This window comes from Pelmatolapia mariae, linkage group LG10_11 (genome assembly GCF_036321145.2).
Source record: "Pelmatolapia mariae isolate MD_Pm_ZW linkage group LG10_11, Pm_UMD_F_2, whole genome shotgun sequence".
Taxonomy (NCBI): Eukaryota; Metazoa; Chordata; class Actinopteri; order Cichliformes; family Cichlidae; genus Pelmatolapia; species Pelmatolapia mariae.
The window spans coordinates 28642893-28662541 of NC_086236.1; the positions used below are offsets into that span (position 1 = coordinate 28642893).

At 40.4% G+C, this 19649-nt stretch overlaps 1 protein-coding gene across 4 annotated transcripts in view; it reads right to left on the reverse strand.

Moving 5' to 3' along the window:
- The window catches only part of cblb (Cbl proto-oncogene B, E3 ubiquitin protein ligase), a 125552-nt gene extending 116767 nt beyond the window's left edge, over positions 1-8785 (reverse strand). For 3 of the 4 annotated variants that reach the window (XM_063487874.1, XM_063487875.1, XM_063487873.1), the window contains exons 1-3: positions 8565-8785; positions 7753-7923; positions 5890-6140 (exon numbers count right to left, since the gene is read on the reverse strand). In XM_063487874.1, coding sequence (XP_063343944.1) covers positions 5890-6140; positions 7753-7920 — 419 coding nt within the window. In that variant the 5' untranslated portion in view covers positions 7921-7923; positions 8565-8785. Of the gene's footprint in view, positions 1-5889; positions 6141-7752; positions 7924-8564 lie in introns of those variants that run through there. The other variant, XM_063487876.1, reaches the window with a different exon arrangement.
- Between the last annotated feature and the right edge of the window lie 10864 nt (positions 8786-19649).

Genomic DNA, 19649 nt, shown 5'->3' on the forward strand with positions numbered 1-19649 from the left:
CCAACAGTGGAGGGGCTGTTCTTTTTTCTTCATGTGTGTTTGAAGGGTGGGGGCATAATACTGCAGGTCAAAGCACATTGATATAAACCCTTAGTCAGAAGGCAGTGAGTAAACCTCTCAAAATAGCTTTCCAGTCCTTTGTATGTATGTACTCTCACAAACACACATACATTTATGCTGAGACTTAGGCTACGTTCACACTGCAGGCGAAAGCGCATCAAATCCGACTTTTTTGACCCTATGCGACCCATATCCGATCATGGTATGACAGTGTGAACGGCACAAATCCGATATTTTCAAATCCGATCTGGGTCACTTTCGTATGTGGTACTGAATCCGATACATATCCGATGTTTTAGAAAGCGACTGCTGTTTGAACGGTCATGTCGCATTAAATCCGTCTTTTACGTCACTGACACAAAACAGACGGCAATTATCAGCGCCGGAGAAGCGCCCGAGAAGACATTGCGAACGCTTCCTGGCCATCCGGTGAAACTGCTGGGAAGACAACGTTGGAGAAACGTGAACATTTTATTTGTACTGTATAATCTGCAGATTCTGACAGAAATTTGCAACTATCCTTTGAAGCACCGCTCCTCTAAAACAGCAATAAGGATAATTATTAGGTTATCTACATTATTATGTAAATAACAAAATAACTTAAAGCAAAAATTGGGAAACGTAAAGTCCGAAGTCTTTATATTAAGGGCCATCAGTCAAACAATATTGTTTGCTCTGGGTCTAAACAGAGCGCGTTGTGTGTGACATCTTCTTTTGCACATGCGGGCTGCTTTGAGCGTTCACACTAGAGCGCGTTTGCTGTCGCATTTTATTTGTAGTGTGAACAAGCAGACAAAAAAAAATCGGATTTGATCAAAAAATCGGAATTGAGCATTAAGACCTGCAGTGTGAACGTAGCCTTATTCCTACCCAGGTTCTACTTTGTGGAAGCTTACTCAGGCTCAGACCTTCCATGGGAACATCTGACATCATCAGTTCAAAGGACTGCTCACTATGACACATCAACAAGCGTAATAAAAATTCTTCTGCAGAAGTACATTCCAGATCAAGCCTATACATGTTAGTTGCAGAAATACAGTACTGTGCAAAAGGTTTCAGGCAGGTGTGAAAAAAATCAGTAAACAAAGAATGCTTTCAGGAATATATGATTGTTGTAATGATTGTAATGCTATGATTGTTTATTTTTATCAATTTACAAAATGCAAAGTGAGCGAACAAAAGTTTAAATCAAATCAATATTTGGTGTTATTGCCTTTAGCCTTCAAACCAGCATTAGTTCTTATAGTACACTTGCACAAAGTCAGGGATTTTGTAGGCCAAACTCTGCTACCAAGGTAAGGTTGTGAAAGACAGTTTCATGTCATGGCAAGATTGAGCACAGCAACAAGGCACAAGGTAGTTATACTGCAACATCAAGGTCTCTCCCAGACAAAGATTTCAAAGCAGACTGGGGTTTCAATATGTGCTGTTCAAGCTCGTTTGAAGAAGCACAAAGAAACGGGCAATGTAAAGGATCATAGACACAAGTGGTCGGTCAAGGAAACTTACTGCAGCAGTGCTTATTACCCTTTGAAATCAGAAGATGTCCAGCAGTGCCATCAGCTCAGAACTGGCAGAAGTCTGGCCAGAAGTGGTCTTTATGGAAGAGCTGAAGCCAAAAAGCCATGCCTCTGACGTAGAAACAAGGCCAAGTGACTCAAGTATGCACGTAAACATAGGAACTGGGGGTGCAGAAAAATGGCAGTAGGTGCTCTGGACTGATGAGTCAAAATTTGAAATATTTGGCTGTAGTGGAAGGCAGTTTGTTTGTTGAAGGGCTGGAGAGCGGTGCAATAATGAGTGTCTGCAGGCAACAGTGAAGCATGGTGGAGGTTCCTTGAACGTTTGGGGCTGCATTTCTGCAAATGGAGTTGGAGATTTGGTCAGGATTAATGGTGTTCTCAATGCTGAGAAATACAGGCAGATATTTCTCCATCATGCAATACCATCAGGGAAGTGTATGATTGCCCCCAAATTTATTTTGTAATTCTGCAGCAGGACAATGACCCCAAACATACAGTCAAAGTCATTAAAAACTATCTTCAGCGTGAAGAAGAACAAGAAGCCCTGGAAGTGATAGTATGGCCCCCACAGAGCCCTGATCTTAACATCATCGATGGTGTCAGAGATTACATGAAAAGACAAAAGGATGTTAGGAAGCCTACATCCACAGAAGACATGTGGTTAGTTCTCCAAGATTTTTGGAACAACCTGCCAGCCGAGTTCCTTCAAAAACTGTGTGCAACTGTACCTAGAAGAAGGCAAAGGGTGGTCACACCAAATATTGATTTGATTTAGATTTCTCTTTTGTTCATTCGCTGCATTTTGTTGATTGATGAAAATAAATGATTAACACTTCCATTTCTGAAAGCATTCTTTGTTTACAGCATTTTTTCACACCTGCCTAAAACTTTTGCACAGTACTGTAAAAGTATGCCCATTCTCATGAACAAATTAAAAGAAATAACTGATACAGTGAATATCAAATTAAACAAAGAAAAATGGACTATGCTTTTCTTTTCCGTCTATACTTTTTATTCTCTCTTATCTTTACCCTCAACTCTCAACTAGCCACAGAAGATAACTGCCCCATGCTAAGCCTATTTTTGGAGAGGATCATTTCCCTTCCTATTAAATAAAAATATTTCTTGGCAGTTTGCTGAGTGGTCATATGCTAAAAATATAAACAGTCCTTGCTAATGCTCTTTTGAGATTTTAATAATCTTAACACCTTAACTATTCTGGTATAAAATGTCACAGAAATATAGGCTACATAAATAAAATAAAAATGTATATGAGAGTACGAAAGTATGTGGTGTAGTATGTGAACTATCAAATGAGGATAACAGAAGAAAAAAAGTTGTTTCAGCATAAGTTGAAGCAACCTTCAGCAAGATCAGGAAAAAAATCTTTTTTAGCAGAGCTAATTTACTGCAACTTTGTTTTACAGCTCAGTTTTAGCAAATGACATTTTATACAATAAATTTATCATTTGCAGCATTGAATTATGAAACCACTCATGTTTGTCAGTGTCAGTTTACGCTGTTTGATGGGCTCTTTTCTGAAAAGGGTTTACCCTTGCTTAAGAATGACATCATCTGCTTTGGGCATTAACTGCCAATGGGCAGGACAAATAGAGAGAGATATCACTAAAGTACTATGGTGTCAAAGATTTGTACTAGAAAGTAAAAAATTGAAAAAACTAGAGGTTAACTTGCTCAATTAAATAAGACAGCCATGAGTCTGTTTCTAATGAGAGGCTCAAATTTAATACAAAAGAGACTGCAGATCATTCTTGAACTTTTAGAAATACTCTTCCTCACATAACAATCACAGATGTGTGCTTGAACGTGCTTCTCCAGTTTAAGTTGTAAATATAATGGAATGTCAGGTTAAAACACAATTACTCAAACAGACATGAGCAAAGACACACAGCCACTCTGTCTCTCAGTCTTTTGTAGGAGGAAAGAGAGCCTCTTGCCTGTATGTTTAAGAGTCTACTTTCTCACGATATGAATAGAAGGATGTATGAATAAACTTGGACTCTATATTTACAACTACCTATTTTTTCACACTGTTCTAGCTAGGGTCTATTTAAAACATTGTATGCTAGTGAAATTGAGTTTCTTATGTTAAAAGAGTCATTGCTAGACAGCAAAAAAGGATGCATGTAATTTTGAAACTGTTTACCATTCTCTCAATGTGTCAACAGAACATCCACTTGAGAACATTGAGAAGAGTTGATGAATAATGCCCCTATCATTTTCCAGTTTCACATCTTTAACATCTATGTATAGTATTTGTGAAAATATTTTGAAAAATATTTGCTGATATATAAATATCAGGATATACTTTCTCCCTAATAATCACTGGTATAGGTTCCAAAATTCAACTATGGGAGAAACTGCTGGAACACTTCTCACTTAGTCTGGTTTAACAGGCATCCTACAACATCTGCATATAATGTAAAAGCTCAACCTCATGTTGTAACAGCAAAAACAATTTGATAAAACCGGAAATCAATTTGATTAACACAGAAATCAAACCCTACAACTGGTTCAACTGTTCTTTTAGACTTCATTGAGGCAGAAGGAATCATCACGAACCCACACACACCGCATGACTCTTTTCATAAAGCATTTTCATTTGCTTTATGCAAATGAAAACAGCTATGTTAAAAGTCTAGAAATACTGACTCATGCAACATCATGTAACTACCAAGAATGTACTAAATAGCTAAATAATTTGTCAGGTGATTCAGATTTGACATTTATAAATCTGAATCACACGTGAAATATATTACAGTCTTAATGTTTCTATGGTTTCTTCTTTACCATATTGCAACAGGAACATATAGTGTTTAAAGTAAACACTGTGTTTTACTGCAATAAATTAAGCCTATACAATCAGAGGCAATAAAAGAATAAAAGTAAGAAAAAAAGAAAGAAAGAGTTTCACACATACAGATCAAAAAGGGTGCTGGATGCTTCTTCAGCTGAGATAAAAAGGAAATATATGAAGCGGATGTAAAGTGTGTGGGGATTTTCCCTCTGAAGCTCTGCACATAGCTATCAGAAAGGGCTCCTGAGAATTACTGGAGCCTTACACATTTAAATTACCTATTGCAAAAACAGTTTTTAAATGACATAAATCATTTAGTTTTTAGGCCTGTTGACTCATAGCAAGAAGTTTCTGGAATTGAATACACCATCTGGCTGGGCCTTCTGTATATGTTACATGACAGGTTTGCATTTAAAAAAAATCTGAATTTCATATCAAATTTTTGCAATGCACAAGATGTGTAGTGGCATTTATCCTTAGATAGTTTGGAAAGAAAGCCAGTCAGAAGGGCTGTCTGGACATCAGTAAAAAAGAATAAAGTAAAAAAAATCAGTAAAAAAAAAAAAAAATATATGTGTGTTTGTTTCTATTAAGCTTCAATATGGACAGCAGAGTACAGTGAAGTAGTGCGAATTGAAAACAGATGAAATTGCAGCAGAGACTCTCTGCATAGTTACTTTTTGGATTATATGACTACTTTGCAACTTGGACCATGGAAAGAATGTGAAGTGTTCTTCCTGTAACTCTGCAATGGGTAAATTTCTCACAGAGAATCATCTTCATAATCATCACTGCTGCTATCACAGTATTTCAGCTGTCTGACCAGCCATGTACAGTTACAAATATCTATTATCATGATGTGGCTGAGATTTAAAAAAAAACAACAACTTAAAGCTGTCAAGATCATTCCAACATATTTTTCAGATGAATCAACCTGCAACTTAATATTGAGCGTTAAGACAAAGAGCAGGAGTTGTTGTGTTGAAGTACTTATGGAAAGTTTTGACTTTCACAGTTGTAATTGCAAGTGTGACACATATGAGTTGGTTGTAGGAGGCTGGAAAGCTGAGCTATTAAGATTTTAAGAAAATGTTATTTAAATAACATTTAAAGGTGAATGGTAAGACAGACAGTCATGTTGTCTCTGTGACTATGGTTATCATGAGTAAAACAAAAAGAGAGCACAGTCTCGTACAGTATTCAAAAATTAAACTGACATCTGAGGGCATCAAGGAGCATCTACTGTGCATATCTAGCCCAAATGTACACAAATATATACAGCTTTGGAATTAAGTGGCCAGAACAGAGTGTACCTCCAAAAAGCTTGTAATTTTTAAATCTGAAACAAAACTGTTATTATTATTGTTCCTATTCTGTCTGAGAGACATCATAGGATAGCTACTTCTCTTAAAGCAATCTTCCAGAGAAAACCAAGAAAACCCGTGTTAACATAAAACACAAAAGCCAGGAAATATCCTGTCGTCATACCTGTCCTGTGACTGCTCCTCGTACATCCTCTCTCTTCCCTCTTTGAAGAGCCTGATAGCTCGTTTGGATTTCTTCATAAGGCTATCAATGTAGATTTTAAAGTAATCATTCTCACTAAGCTGTATGATCATCTGGTTCTCTTCATATTTGCCTAGTATGACCCGCAGGTGTTGGTAGGCATCAGGTAAAATATCCAGGATGTATGGTGGACTGTTTTTCAGTTGGAGTCTGGGATTTTGGCAGAGCCGCACCTGTTGCAAAGGAATTAATCAATAAATGAAAAATCAATGTTTTCTCAATGCACATCAAATTTTCTCCTGCCACTCTACCTGAGCCATTTTGCCAGCATGAGAGGAACAACAGGAACAATATTATGCATATATTAGTTTCATTATGTAACTCATAGGTATATAACCGATTTTAAGTCAAGACTTGAGGACTTTTGTAAATAAATGTAGTTCTAAAGGTTCTATTGAGATGAAATTCTCACCAGATGTCGGTAAACCCATCCAACCCACATATGCAAAGAAATGTCTCTTAATTAAGTTGTGTGTAATAATGATAAACGACACAGGGAAAAAGTATTGAACACATGAAGAAAGGGAGGTGCAAAAATACATGGAAAGCCTGACACCAGCTAAACTCTATCAGTAATTAGAAAGCAATCCTGCCAATTAATGCAAATTGATATCAACTGCTTCAGCTGTTTTATGGACAGAATTTCTAGGTGTAGCTAAGTAAGGGAAGGTTTCCACTTGAGTGGTCTCCACTCATCTCTGCTTTTTGCAGATGATGTGGTTCTTTTGGCTTCATCATTTGGTGGCTTGTTCACGAGTAAGGGGAGAGGAGAATGGGAAAGCAACAGGTGGATTGGTACTGTGGCTGCAGTGATGCCGTCATGGTGAAAAGGGAGCTGAGCGTGAAAATTGAGCTCTTGATATAGTGGTCGATCTACATCCCTACCTTCACCAACGGTCACGAGCTCTGGGTAGTGACTGAAAAAACAAGATTGCAGACACAACCAGCAGAAATGAACTTTCTCTGAAGGGTGGCTGGCCTCTCCCTTAGAGATAGGGTGAGGAGATAGACAATCCGGGAGAAGCTGAGAGTAGAGCATCTAGGCCCTGTAGCAGACCCAGGACACGCTGGACAGATTATATCTCTCAACTGCCTTAATGTTCCCCCAGACAAGCTAGAGGAGGTGGCTTTAGGGAGAGGGATATCTGGGCTTCTCTGCTTAGGCTGCTGACCACATGGATAAGTGGAAGAAATTGGACAGATGGATAGAGAGACTGATGGTTCAGTCCCAACTCATGCCATATTAAAAGCTGTCTCATTACCAAGGTTTCACACAAGAAATATCTTGTGATGGGTAAACCACTGAGTGCTCTCAAGACCTATGGAACTTTATTGTTGCAAGAAACACAATGATGGCATTGTTTACAGAAGAATTTCTAAACTATTGAAGGTTCCAGTGAGCACTGTTTGGGCTATAATTCAGAGGAGTGAAAACAACTATCAGAAGAGTTGTCCAAGAGCCAAGGACCATTTGTGGAGAGGTACAGAAAGACTTGGAATCAGCAGGTACAAGTGTTTTAAAGAAGATATTAAGTAATAATCTCAACTGCCATGGCCTGTATGGATGCTCATGATCCAAGACTCCATTGCTGAAGAAAAAGCATGTTGAAGTGCGTTTAAAGTTTGCTGAACAACATTTAGACAAGTCTGTGAGGATATAGTCTGGTCAGATGGGAACAAAATTGAACTTCTTGGATAACATAATATATACCATGTTTAGATGTCAAAAGGCACTGCATATCACTTTAGAAACACTGATGGCCAAGGTCATTTCTCGAGACTTACAACTTTATCCATGAGCTTCCAAGTTTTTTCCACAGTCCTCCGGTCAGCAACTGCTTGTTTGGGTGGCCCCACTGCATCCTGGATGGCATCAATGATGCCTAAAATTCGCCCCTTACTTCTATTTGGTGCACGTCCACCAGGATATCGACTACTGAGAGCAGTTGCCATTTCCTACAATCACACAGAATTTGTACTATCAAAACATTAATTGACATGAAAACATTTGAAAAAAAAAAAGTAAATTTCTGATAGAAAAAAGAATCAGCCTGATGCATTTTTTTGGTTTGCGAAAACAGTTACAGTTGTTATTTTTTCATTGATATGCTTTCAGACAGAGAGAATGATAAGAGAATACGCACAGCCTATATAAGATGTTTATTATACCGAGCTTCTTCATAGGGTTTTTCCCCCCACACTTCTCCTTGGTCCTGGACTTGACAGTTAAATCCCTGCAATAGGTTTTAGTGTCTTTCCTGATGAGTGCATGTCACCTGATTTGCACGTTAATTTTACACATCCAGAACTTTAACTGCAAATTAAGCTGCACAAAATAAGCTGCCTATTATATTCCGTCCTCTTCCTTTGTGGTTTGATTAAGAATCAAGTTTTTACTTCGTGTGCAGTGATCTTGTCGTATGTTAACTTATTCGTTTTTCTGGTTTTCATGAACTACCTGTTATGAACGTAAGTTACCATATAACCATTGTTTCCGGGAGGCTATTTTTTCGTTTTAAGCGACTGTGACTGAGGTCACACAAGGTTCTTACACTTATATAGACGGATGTTGGAGGGGGAACAAAGTCCTAACTTACCAAATCACAGGGGAATGTCTGCTGGGATCCCTACTGAATTCGGTCCACATCCAACACAAAAACAAGGACTATCCCAGAGTCCAAAGCTCTAAAAAATGGGCATGAAAAGTATCCAGCCTATATAGTTCTGTTATTTCACTATAAATCATCAAAATTTATAATTGTCAAATAAGAGCAACTCCCTAGGAGCAGCCGGAGGAGCTGTATAAACGCGAGGCACAATACGTTTTGTACAGCAAAATAGGTGTGAAGTTAAATGCTCTAAACATTATACTTCCAGTGGAACATTTCAAAATAAAGTGACGATTGATGAAATCATTTACATCTAGATTTTCAGCTCCGTGATCAGCTTGTATTCGATTTTCTTTTTAATTAAAATTAACACCCAACAATCATGCTCTTTTAATAGCACCAGTTGGACAAAGATGACGGCCAACGACAAGATGAATTTACAAGATGAATTTAAGGTGATTATGTCATCACTGTCTGTTGTGATCAAAGATAGGACTGTTAGAGATTATTTAAAATAATTTTGTCGACTTCTTTCCTTTTATTTTTGGTCAATATAAGAATTAGACACTGTAGCCCATATTATTAACACTCAAAATAATAGATCACAGAACTGTATCTCTTGATTAATTTATGATTATCGTTTCAAGTGGCAACATGGTTAATCAGGATGTAGTCTTAGAAAAAACTAAAATAGTGTATAGCATAGCCCTCGACCTCCCAGGCCCATCTCAGAGCTATGAAGACTCTATTCCTTTATAAATATTGCAATATTGAATTTGACATATCCTACATTCAACACAAGATATGTAAATCTCCCAGCACAAATGTGTTTTGTTTAACTTTTCCCTTTTTTTAAAATTGTCCTTTTGCTTTCGGTTGCTGGCTACATTCATCTTGTCTTTATTTTTGCGTCACACAAACGCAACTCATAGCGTAAAGGCTGTGCTTTTATTTTAGAGGTACAGTAGTCTAAGTTCCTGCATCGTTTTTGCCTTGTTCTGGAATCTTGCTACAACCACAACGTGACATGAGGGCCGCTCCCACTCCTTTCAGTCGGAACGAGCAGTGTTATACCGGAAGTGACAAGAGTGCCTGGGTGTGATAAGTGTGCGCCCTCCATAAACGTGTTATTGAAGTTGTGTAGTAGTGATTACAGCATTTACACATGACTCCGCTGTGATTTGATGGTTTTGATGGCTGATGTTCTTCCTGATACAACCACTGAGGACGTTGTCTTTATTCTGATGATCGAACCCCCCCACACACACACACACACATCCACCCACTCAGTTCCCCGACCGCTGCGTCGTGTAGGGAAGTTCTCTGGAAGTTAGAGAATCGGTTGCTGTTGGTAAAAATGACAGGTCGGTAATCGTTTTGCGAGCATTAATCGGACCTTCAAATTTACTAGTGATGGGACGTTCTGTATCGAGGCTTCGAAGCGTGTGTCGAGTAATGGAGGGGGCGTTTCCGCGAAGCGCGTATCGAGGCTTGCTTCATTTATGGGAGGAGCTGAAAATGATGACGTCCGAAGCCTCGCTGCCCGGCTAAACCATGTGACTGGTTCATGAAGCGGTTCGAACTTTGCCGCGAGCTATGACAGCGATATAAACCCCTTAGACTTCATTCAAAATGTGGGTGTTTGATGGAGAGTTACGGTTAGTGAGAGTTTGGAGAGACAGTTTGGAGGTTTATGAGAGTGAGGAGAGAAAGTCAGGAGAGAATGGAGCCAGCTAAGAAGAGGAGGATGTCCTCCCTGTGTGGTAAATGGCCTGTATTTGTATAGCGCTTTACTCAGTCCCTAAGGACCCCAAAGCGCTTTACACTACATTCAGTCATTCACCCATTCACACACACATTCACACACTGCTGATGGCAAGCTACATTGTAGCCACAGCCACCCTGGGGCGCACTGACAGAGGCGAGGCTGCCGGACACTGGCGCCACCGGGCCCTCTGACCACCACCAGTAGGCAACGGGTGAAGTGTCTTGCCCAAGGACACAACGACCGAGACTGTCCGAGCCGGGGCTCGAACCGGCAACCTTCCGATTACAAGACGAACTGCCAGCTCTTGAGCCACGATCGCTCAACATTTTGATTTTATTCCTCCCAACAAGGTATGTACATTTCTACAGATGATGTATTTTCATAATACTGATGGTGCAATACAATTTATGTTAAGCTGTCTTTACTTTTGTACAAGGTGAAGTGTTTGCTATGTGCCAGGGAGCTGGGATATAACAACAACACCTCATCCATGCTCAGGCACTACAGAACTTTGCATGAGAATAAGGGGAACACGGATTGTGGAGCAAGACCAGGTGAGCCATCAAATGCCATGATAATATAGCATGCAGTAATCTTACTAAATGATAGAACAATATTATACAACTGTAATAAGTTACGTGTGTGATATTTATATTTGTGCTTTGTTTTTATTGTCTTTCCTCAGGAGAACAATCTCAAATAGATGGAGACCTGGTTAGCATGGTGATTGAGGACTCCCAGCCATTTAGCATTGTGGAGGACAAAAGATTTAAAAGATATGTTAAATCATTAAATCCTAGCTATGTTCTCCCCACTAAAAAGGTCATAAAAGCAGTGACAATGTAGTTTTTACAGAATAAAATGTGAAGAGGCAGGACTGAGGCTCAAAGCCTCAGTGTGTAGCTGTCCATACCTCAACGTTACAAAAGCACAACCACTTTCCACACCCCAACCACACCTCACCTCACAGTAAATGATCATTTCCATTTAAAGCATTTCCAAATGATCATTTTCCATACTGCCAGTATAAATATACACAGTATACTGCCATCACTACAATATACATGTTTTACACACTCCTTTTGTTGTTGACATTTACAGGCTGTGTGCAAAATGCCACACTCTTCAAATTCATGGCAACGAATATTTTCACGTCCACTAGATGTCCTACTAGAGCAAATGAAGCTTCACGAAGCTTTGCGCTGGGGTGAACCAATTGGATGAAAAGCTTCAGTGCTTCATGAAGCTTCATCTGCCCATCACTAAAATTTACTGTTAAGGCGGCTGACCTCACCGTTCGGATTAACGCTGTCCTCGGTGTCCTACGAGGATAGCGCTGCTATTCTTTCACCGCCACCGTCCTCGGGAAAGTTCCAGCTGGCGCTGCTTCCGGGAAGTTGTGTTAACCGGTTTTACCAACGTAAAAAGACTATTGCACGCTTATAAATTTTAACAATGTTTAATTAACAATGTCATATATTGGCAGCAACTGGCAGGTCTGCCCGGGAGAAGCAAATCGCACCAACTCTAACTGCTATCCCTTCTTCCTTATTCACTGCCTATGCCAATGCTTTTAATTATTAATACTACAAATAGCATCTGTCAGCAAGCATAACACAGGGGAAATCTTATGCAAAAATAAAATGCAATAAATGTGAGATCGATGATTACAGCATAAATTTTATATAGTCTTGATTTTGACAAGTGCAATCTTGTATACTGTCTTAAACTGAATAAGGGTAAGTCTTGCACATGAGGATGAGGTATGAATCTACTTTTAGATCAGATCAGTGAGACTTTATTTATCCCCAAGGGGCAATTAAGAGACAACAGAGCAGCATGACCTTAAAGATAAGGACAGGGCATAAACAGACAATAAAAATGAGATAAAAAATACTTAGAATATACAGTATATACACAGTTTTAAAATTAGAGAGACTAAATAAGTGAATAAATAACTATAAGTGACTAAGAGTGAATAAAGTGTCAGCAGTATAAAAAAAGAGTATAGAGAAGTTTATGTTTATGGGTGTGAGAAATGGTCCTATCAGCTGGAGTTAAAAAGCGGAGTGGCAGTGTCCCAGTAATCTTCCCCAATCTTAGGACACAGTTCCTATTCCCAACTGGAAGTGATATTTTTGGTTGAGTAATTGCCCAGTGCAGTAATGAAAGTATATATTCTTAATATGAGAGTCTTACTGTGAGGTTTCAATTAAAATAAGTCCTCCCATGAATGCTTGGGGGGCTGATTTGGAAACTGGGAAAATGGAGGCTGCACAGTGTCTTATTTGAAAATAGCGGAATAAATGAAATGAGGGCAAATTGTACAAATAAGACATATCACTAAAAGTGTTGTCTTTGAAAAAATGATTTAAAAAACATTTTATACCATTTCTTGCACATATATGGAAGGAAGAGTCCAAAGGAGATGTGGGAAAGAGAAGATTATTACACATTGGGGCCAGAGCAGAGGCAGAGACAGAATTAAGGTGTGGCCGGATTTGATACCATATTTTTAGACAGGGAATTACAACAGGGTTATCTGTATATTGTTACAGGGAAACAGGAAGGGATGAAAATAATAATGGTGAAAGTGAGGTAGAGAGACATGATTGAGCCTCGAGGTAACACCAAGTAGCATGAGGATCCTGTTACCCTGGATCCTACCCTGTTAAAGTGAGGTTGAAATGAACTAGTAACATGGAAAGTGTCACGGTGGACTGAACGGACTGAAGTGCAGACTCGAGGAAAAAGTGCAAAAGGTTTATTACAGCAATAATAAAAAGTGATCCAAATGTAATATTGTATTGAATATATATATATATATATATATATATATATATATATATATATATATATATATATATACATACATATATATACTATGCCGACCACTTGGTTATGGCGCTCCATGTATGCCCTGCCTGCTAGCATCTTGCACCCTGCTGTTATGTGCTGGATTGTCTCAGGGGCATCTTTACACAGCCTGCACCTGGGGTCTTGCCTGGTGTGATAGACCCCAGCCTCTATGGATCTTGTACTCAGAGCTTGTTCTTGTGCTGCCATGATTAGTGCCTCCGTGCTGTCTTTCAGTCCAGCTTTGTCGAGCCACTGGTAGGATTTCTGGATATCAGCCACCTCCTCTATCTGCCGGTGGTACATACCGTGCAGGGGCCTGTCCTTCCATGATGGTTCCTCGCCTTCCTCCTCTTTCTTGGGTTTCTGCTGCCTGAGGTATTCACTGAGCACGCTGTCAGTTGGGGCCATCTTCGTGATGTATTCGTGGATGTTTCTTGTCTCATCCTGGACTGTGGTGCTGACACTCACCAGTCCCCGGCCTCCTTCCTTCCGCTTAGCGTACAGCCTCAGGGTGCTGGACTTGGGGTGAAACCCTCCATGCATGGTCAGGAGCTTTCTTGTCTTTATGTCAGTGGCTTCTATCTCCTCCTTTGGCCAGCCTATTACCCCAGCAGGGTACCTGATCACGGGCAGGGCGTAGGTGTTGATGGCCCGGATCTTGTTCTTACCGTTCAGCTGACTCCTCAGGACTTGCCTGACCCTCTGCAGGTACTTGGTGGTTGCAGCTTTCCTAGCGGCCTCTTCATGGTTCCCATTCGCCTGCGGGATCCCCAGGTACTTGTAACTGTCCTCTGTGTCTGCAATGTTGCCTTCTGGTAGTTCAATCCCCTCAGTTCTGACTACCTTCCCTCTCTTTGTTACCATCCCCAAGGGTGGTGGAGAATGACCGGGCTAAGATCCTGTGGGACTTCCAGATACAGACGGACAAAATGGTGGTGGCTAACCAACCGGACATAGTGGTGGTGGACAAACAGAAGAAGACAGCCGTAGTGATTGATGTAGCGGTTCCGAATGACAGCAACATCAGAAAGAAGGAACACGAGAAGCTGGAGAAATACCAAGGGCTCAGAGAAGAGCTCGAGAGGATGTGGAGGGTGAAGGTAACGGTGGTCCCCGTGGTAATCGGAGCACTAGGTGCGGTGACTCCCAAGCTAGGCGAGTGGCTCCAGCAGATCCCGGGAACAACATCGGAGATCTCTGTCCAGAAGAGCGCAGTCCTGGGAACAGCTAAGATACTGCGCAGGACCCTCAAGCTCCCAGGCCTCTGGTAGAGGACCCGAGCTTGAAGGATAAACCGCCCGCAGGGGCGAGATGGGTGTTTATATATATATATATATACATATATATATATATATATACACATATATATACATATATATATATATATATATATATATATACATATATATATACATATATATATATATATATATATATATATATATATATATATATATATATATATATATATACATATTATAATGTAATGATGTTTTATATTGTGCTTTATATTGTTGAAGCTGAGCTTCCTATTAGAGCCTGCAAAGAATCTAAAACACTGATGCCTGATGTGGGCGTCAGTGGTGGAATTTGTTAGAGAATATAATGGAAGAATACAGGCACAACCATCACTTACAGTGCAACAATAGCCAAATTAAATCTTTCTTTTCCTCTAACAAGTTTTACTTTTCAATAAGGCATTAGCGTTTTAGATCCCTTGCAAGGACTGAACCTGTGCAGTAAATATATAATTAGATTTCAGCAGAAAACACTCTTTTTCAATCTTTATTATAGAATTTTCATGTAGTTTCATATATCAGGCTCAACAAAAACACAAGTGGTATAAAGGTATAAATCAATACAGTTCAAGCCATTCACAATTTTTGAAGCTCTTTTGGAAACTACTGACTGATGCCACATCTGTAAAACTGTTATTAGCATTCCCTCTGAGACTGAATTTTATTTTTTTCCATTGAAAAAGAAAACATAACATCTTTCATCCAAAGTGATGCAACTGGAGGGTGAGCAGCTTTTCAAGACAGCAAAATTCTATGGTGTGCCAACAATGAAGTAAAAGCAATAACATAAATCTGCTTACGACCAAGGTTTATAGTGGAATCCTCAGAAACACCAAAAATGGCAACTAATGGACAAGGGTTCAATGTAACACTCAAAACATGAGATAGCACCTCAAAATAAAAAGTCCAGTATGATTGAAGTGTTGGGCATGTAAAAAACATATGAGTTAAATCACATACTTCAGTGGAAGTATATACACCAACAAATCTGAGCCACAGTATGACTGGTCAGAAAAAGACACTACACCGCATCGTACCATAGAATGCTTTGCAGCAGTGTCTCTTAAAACAATGATGGTTTATTGGGTCCACCTCACTTCCAGTCAGTGAAGGAAAACCTTTGGAGATGAAAGGCTTGAACACATCTATCTCTACTGCTGGCACCTTGTAAGACAATGGCTTACAAGGTGCCAGCACTGACACTGTACTGGCCCTACAGCAGACAAGTTTCTTATGTTTTGGGGCATTAAGTGGAGATGTCCATGACCTGTAAGCCATACCTTCTGCCCCACCTGATACCTGGGGGCGGGTGTCCTGCGGCAGTTAGCATACTGGTGCTGGCGTTCGACTGAACTGAGAAGTCTTTCCAAGGCCCGTGCCCAGATGTGTTGGCATAGTTGCAAGTGGTACTGAAATTAGGGAACCGCCAGATCTATATCTGCCTCTGGGAAAAGGGGTGGTTGATATCCTAGGGGTGCTTCGAAAGGCGAGGGACCAGTAGCAGAGGCAGTGAGAGAATTGTGAGCAAGCTCTACCTATTTGAGATATGATGACCAGGTTTCCGGGTTGTGAGAGGTGATACAGCGGAGACTGGATTCCAGTTCCTGATTCAGTCATTCAGTTAGGCTGTTGTTTTGGGGTTGATAACCAGAACTGAGACTGACCGGGCCCTGAGTGCCGAGCTGAAGGACTTCCAGACCTGCAAAATGAACTGGGGACCACAATCTGAAATGATTTCAACAGGGTAATTTGTCCAGAACAATGACGTGAGCTGATTTGGAAAACCTGTCAACTATGGTGAGTATTACAGTTCTGCCTGAGGATGCTGGAAGGCCATTGACAAAATTCAGTGCAATGTGCAACCAGGGTCTGTGTTGGAGCAATGGGGTGTCGATTATGGTGTTTATACAGGCACAGATTGAGCAGGCAGCTGCATAGTTCCTCAGATCCTTTTTTAGGGACTCCCACCAAAAGTGATACGTGAATAATGAAATGGTTCTACTCACGCCAGGGTGGCAGGAGAATCTGGCGGTGTGGATCCAGTTGAGTATGGTGGCGAGGGTGGATGTGGGAAAGTACTGTAGGTATTTACTGCAGTGAAATGTGAGTCTCCCGGGGGTTGCTTGACATGACCAGACAGACACGTTCGGTTGGATGGGTTATTATGGATGCATTATTACGCCAAACACTTGATTGTTCAGAGCGGTAACCGGGACAGGTGGGTTTAAAGGGATGAGTGATAGATGCAGTTGGTTCGCTAATTCAGTGTCTATGATGTTCTGTTCATCCTCTGAATCTAGAAGGGCCTCTAGTGACCGAGTGACCTGGTTTAGGCTAAGTTTTACTGGTAGCAATAACCAGGGTTTAGAAGATGTCATGGATCTGCCCATCCGTAACCCCAAATTTTACTGGCGGCCAGATCCTTTTGACCCATATCCTTGAAAGAGGAGGGCTAGTCCCATGAGGCTAATTGATCCCTTATCTGATCATTCAGAGCTTGGAGGAAAACTCTCTAACAGTTTCTTAACTGTGCTGCCCTCAGAGACGAGGTGAGAAAAGGTCTTTTTCAATTCCCCATGGAACTCATCATACAGGCAGGAAGAAAAATATGTCTATAACCATTTAACTGAAATATATTGATCATATTTAAGATTGTAGGACTTCTTTGAGCTGTCTTGTAAGAAAGGGGTCTAATAGACATATTGATAATTTGAAGGAAGTAATTATCAAAAGTTAATTCAGAAAGCTCAGATGGTTATGAATATTTTTTGCCTATTGTCTATTTTCTTCAATCACTAATAGTAAGATGTTGTAGCTATACAGGCTTTTTTTTTTAAATAAATAAAAATAAAGCAAAAGATTTTTCCCTGATACACGATGGACGGGTGGCATAACTGGAGGGACTGTCTATCAAAGACGCTGAAGATATCTACCTATTCGGAACCATGATAACAGGGTTCTTGCTGATCGGAGCTGGCTTGGCCCTGGCTTATCGAAGATTAAAGAAAGCGGAATCGGCTGTTCAAAACCCCACAAGGCTGCCCGCTGGGATTGAAACGATGGGATGAGTCGTGAGTTCTCAAAATGGGCTCATTGAGTGCAGCACGGATAAGATCTTGGAGAAGCTTGCGGCTGCCATGAACACTCAGAATAAGACCTCTGAGCGCAAATTGGATTACATCTTGGAGAAGCTCACTGCGGTCGTGAGTTCTCAGAATCTGCTCTTTGAGCACAAGAATGACAACATCACGGAGCGTAAGTTTGATAACATCATGGAGAAGCTCACGGCTCTCCAACGGAAGATTGAGAGACCTTTGTTGGACTGTTAGAACAGCTTTGAAATTCACATGAGTTGTTCGCACTAAAGTAAAAACCACCATCACTTCATGCAGCTACCACTTCGGCACCAGCTGTGGTCTCAAGGCTGGAGCTGAACAAAAACACCCTGATAACAGACTGTGCTTAGACTGTTTCTTCCTATTCTATGCAAGGCCACCTGGGTTGGCTGGAAGACTGTTTACTTAGCCTGGCAGGGTGAAGGACACTGTCTCAGCTGAACTCTGGACACACACACACATACACATACACTGATACTCATCCCCCCTCCCTTTCCAAACGCCTTCGATGCTTGTCCCCTCCCGGGGAAGATGGCGGTAAACTGGACCAGCGCAGACATGCTGTCTACACCGGCTCTCTATTACCCTTTACCCACCCCTGTTGCTTGTCTTGTGTTTCTATGGTGTATTGATAGTCATGTGCTTTTTGTGCTGAGGTGTTTTTTTTCTGTTATCAAACTGCTCTCCCATTTGGAGCTCAGTCTGAGTGGAGTTTTTTTTTCTCCTCCTCTCACCTCATGTTATGTATTTTCGTTGTTTTTTCCTATCAGCCTACCTCTCTGACATGTCTTCCCAATGTGTTGTTTGTGTAAGTTTGGTCAGAAGGTTCCTTTGTAAGTGCGCATGTGCCATTAGCGTGCTGCCTGCTGTAACCTATAATTTCCTTCGGGATTAATAAAGTATTCTGATTCAGATTCTGATTTGTTGTTTGTGATTATACCAGGCAGAAGAGCACCTCTGATTTCAGGCTTCCATTTTCAGAGGAGCCATAGAACTCAGAGCCATACACAGTGAAGATATAACACTAACAATCAATCTCTGTTGGACCCAAAAGCAGACTCAAGGGACAGACAAGTTTGTGAGAAAACAAAGCTTTATTTAACTTGGGGTTTGTGATGCTGAATGTTTAACTGAAGCAAGAGCCTCTGGCATGGATTCAACTGAAAGCAGAGAGAGAGGACAGTTAATACTGAGCGGAGAATGGTTGACAGAAGGTGAGTCATGGCAAAGCTGGAGGATCGATGGAGGAAATATTTCTTTAAACTTAGTTACAACACTTTCAGAAATATGTCTATATAAGTGACGGTTGGAGTTGAAAGGGGCCATCATTCTGAAGGAGGAGTCTCATTGTGCTCGGTTAGCCTGTATGACTTCAGAGGCAGCTGATGGCAGTCCCAATGGAATGAAACTCTTCTGGCAAACCATCAGACGACTTAGCTCTACTGACACTGTAGAAAGTGGAAGTGGGACACTGCTGACACTTTGAGAAATGTTGCATGAAGGTTGAGGTTTTGAATTGTCTGATTAGGGTATACAAGGGTAAAAGTCAGGCTTTCAAATGATGTGAATGTGTAATGTGAATCTATCTGGTTCTATAGTTGATGAATAGGGTGGAGTGGAAGATTACTGCTACTTTTCCAAAGAATAAGGTTTGGTAAATAGATCAGATAGATAAATGCTTTATTGTCATACCATGCAAGGAAAACACATACAATGAAATTTACTATGCTGTTATCACAGCAGAGTGTACAACCCCCCATTAAATCACAATCATAAATATCACACAAAAACAACAATAATTACAGTCTGATCATAAAATACAACAATTTTAAACAACTGCCCTTCTGGCTGATCATCTGAACAGTTTTGTCTGCATTGGCCTCTGCCCCTAGACTTTGCTTAGTAGGCTGGGCCATCTGGGATGTTTTCTGGGTTGTTTTTTTGGATTTTACGTTGGCTGTTTTTCTGGGACATCTGATTCAAGATTCAAGATTATTTATTTGTCACGTGCATAGTTATACAACTATAACAC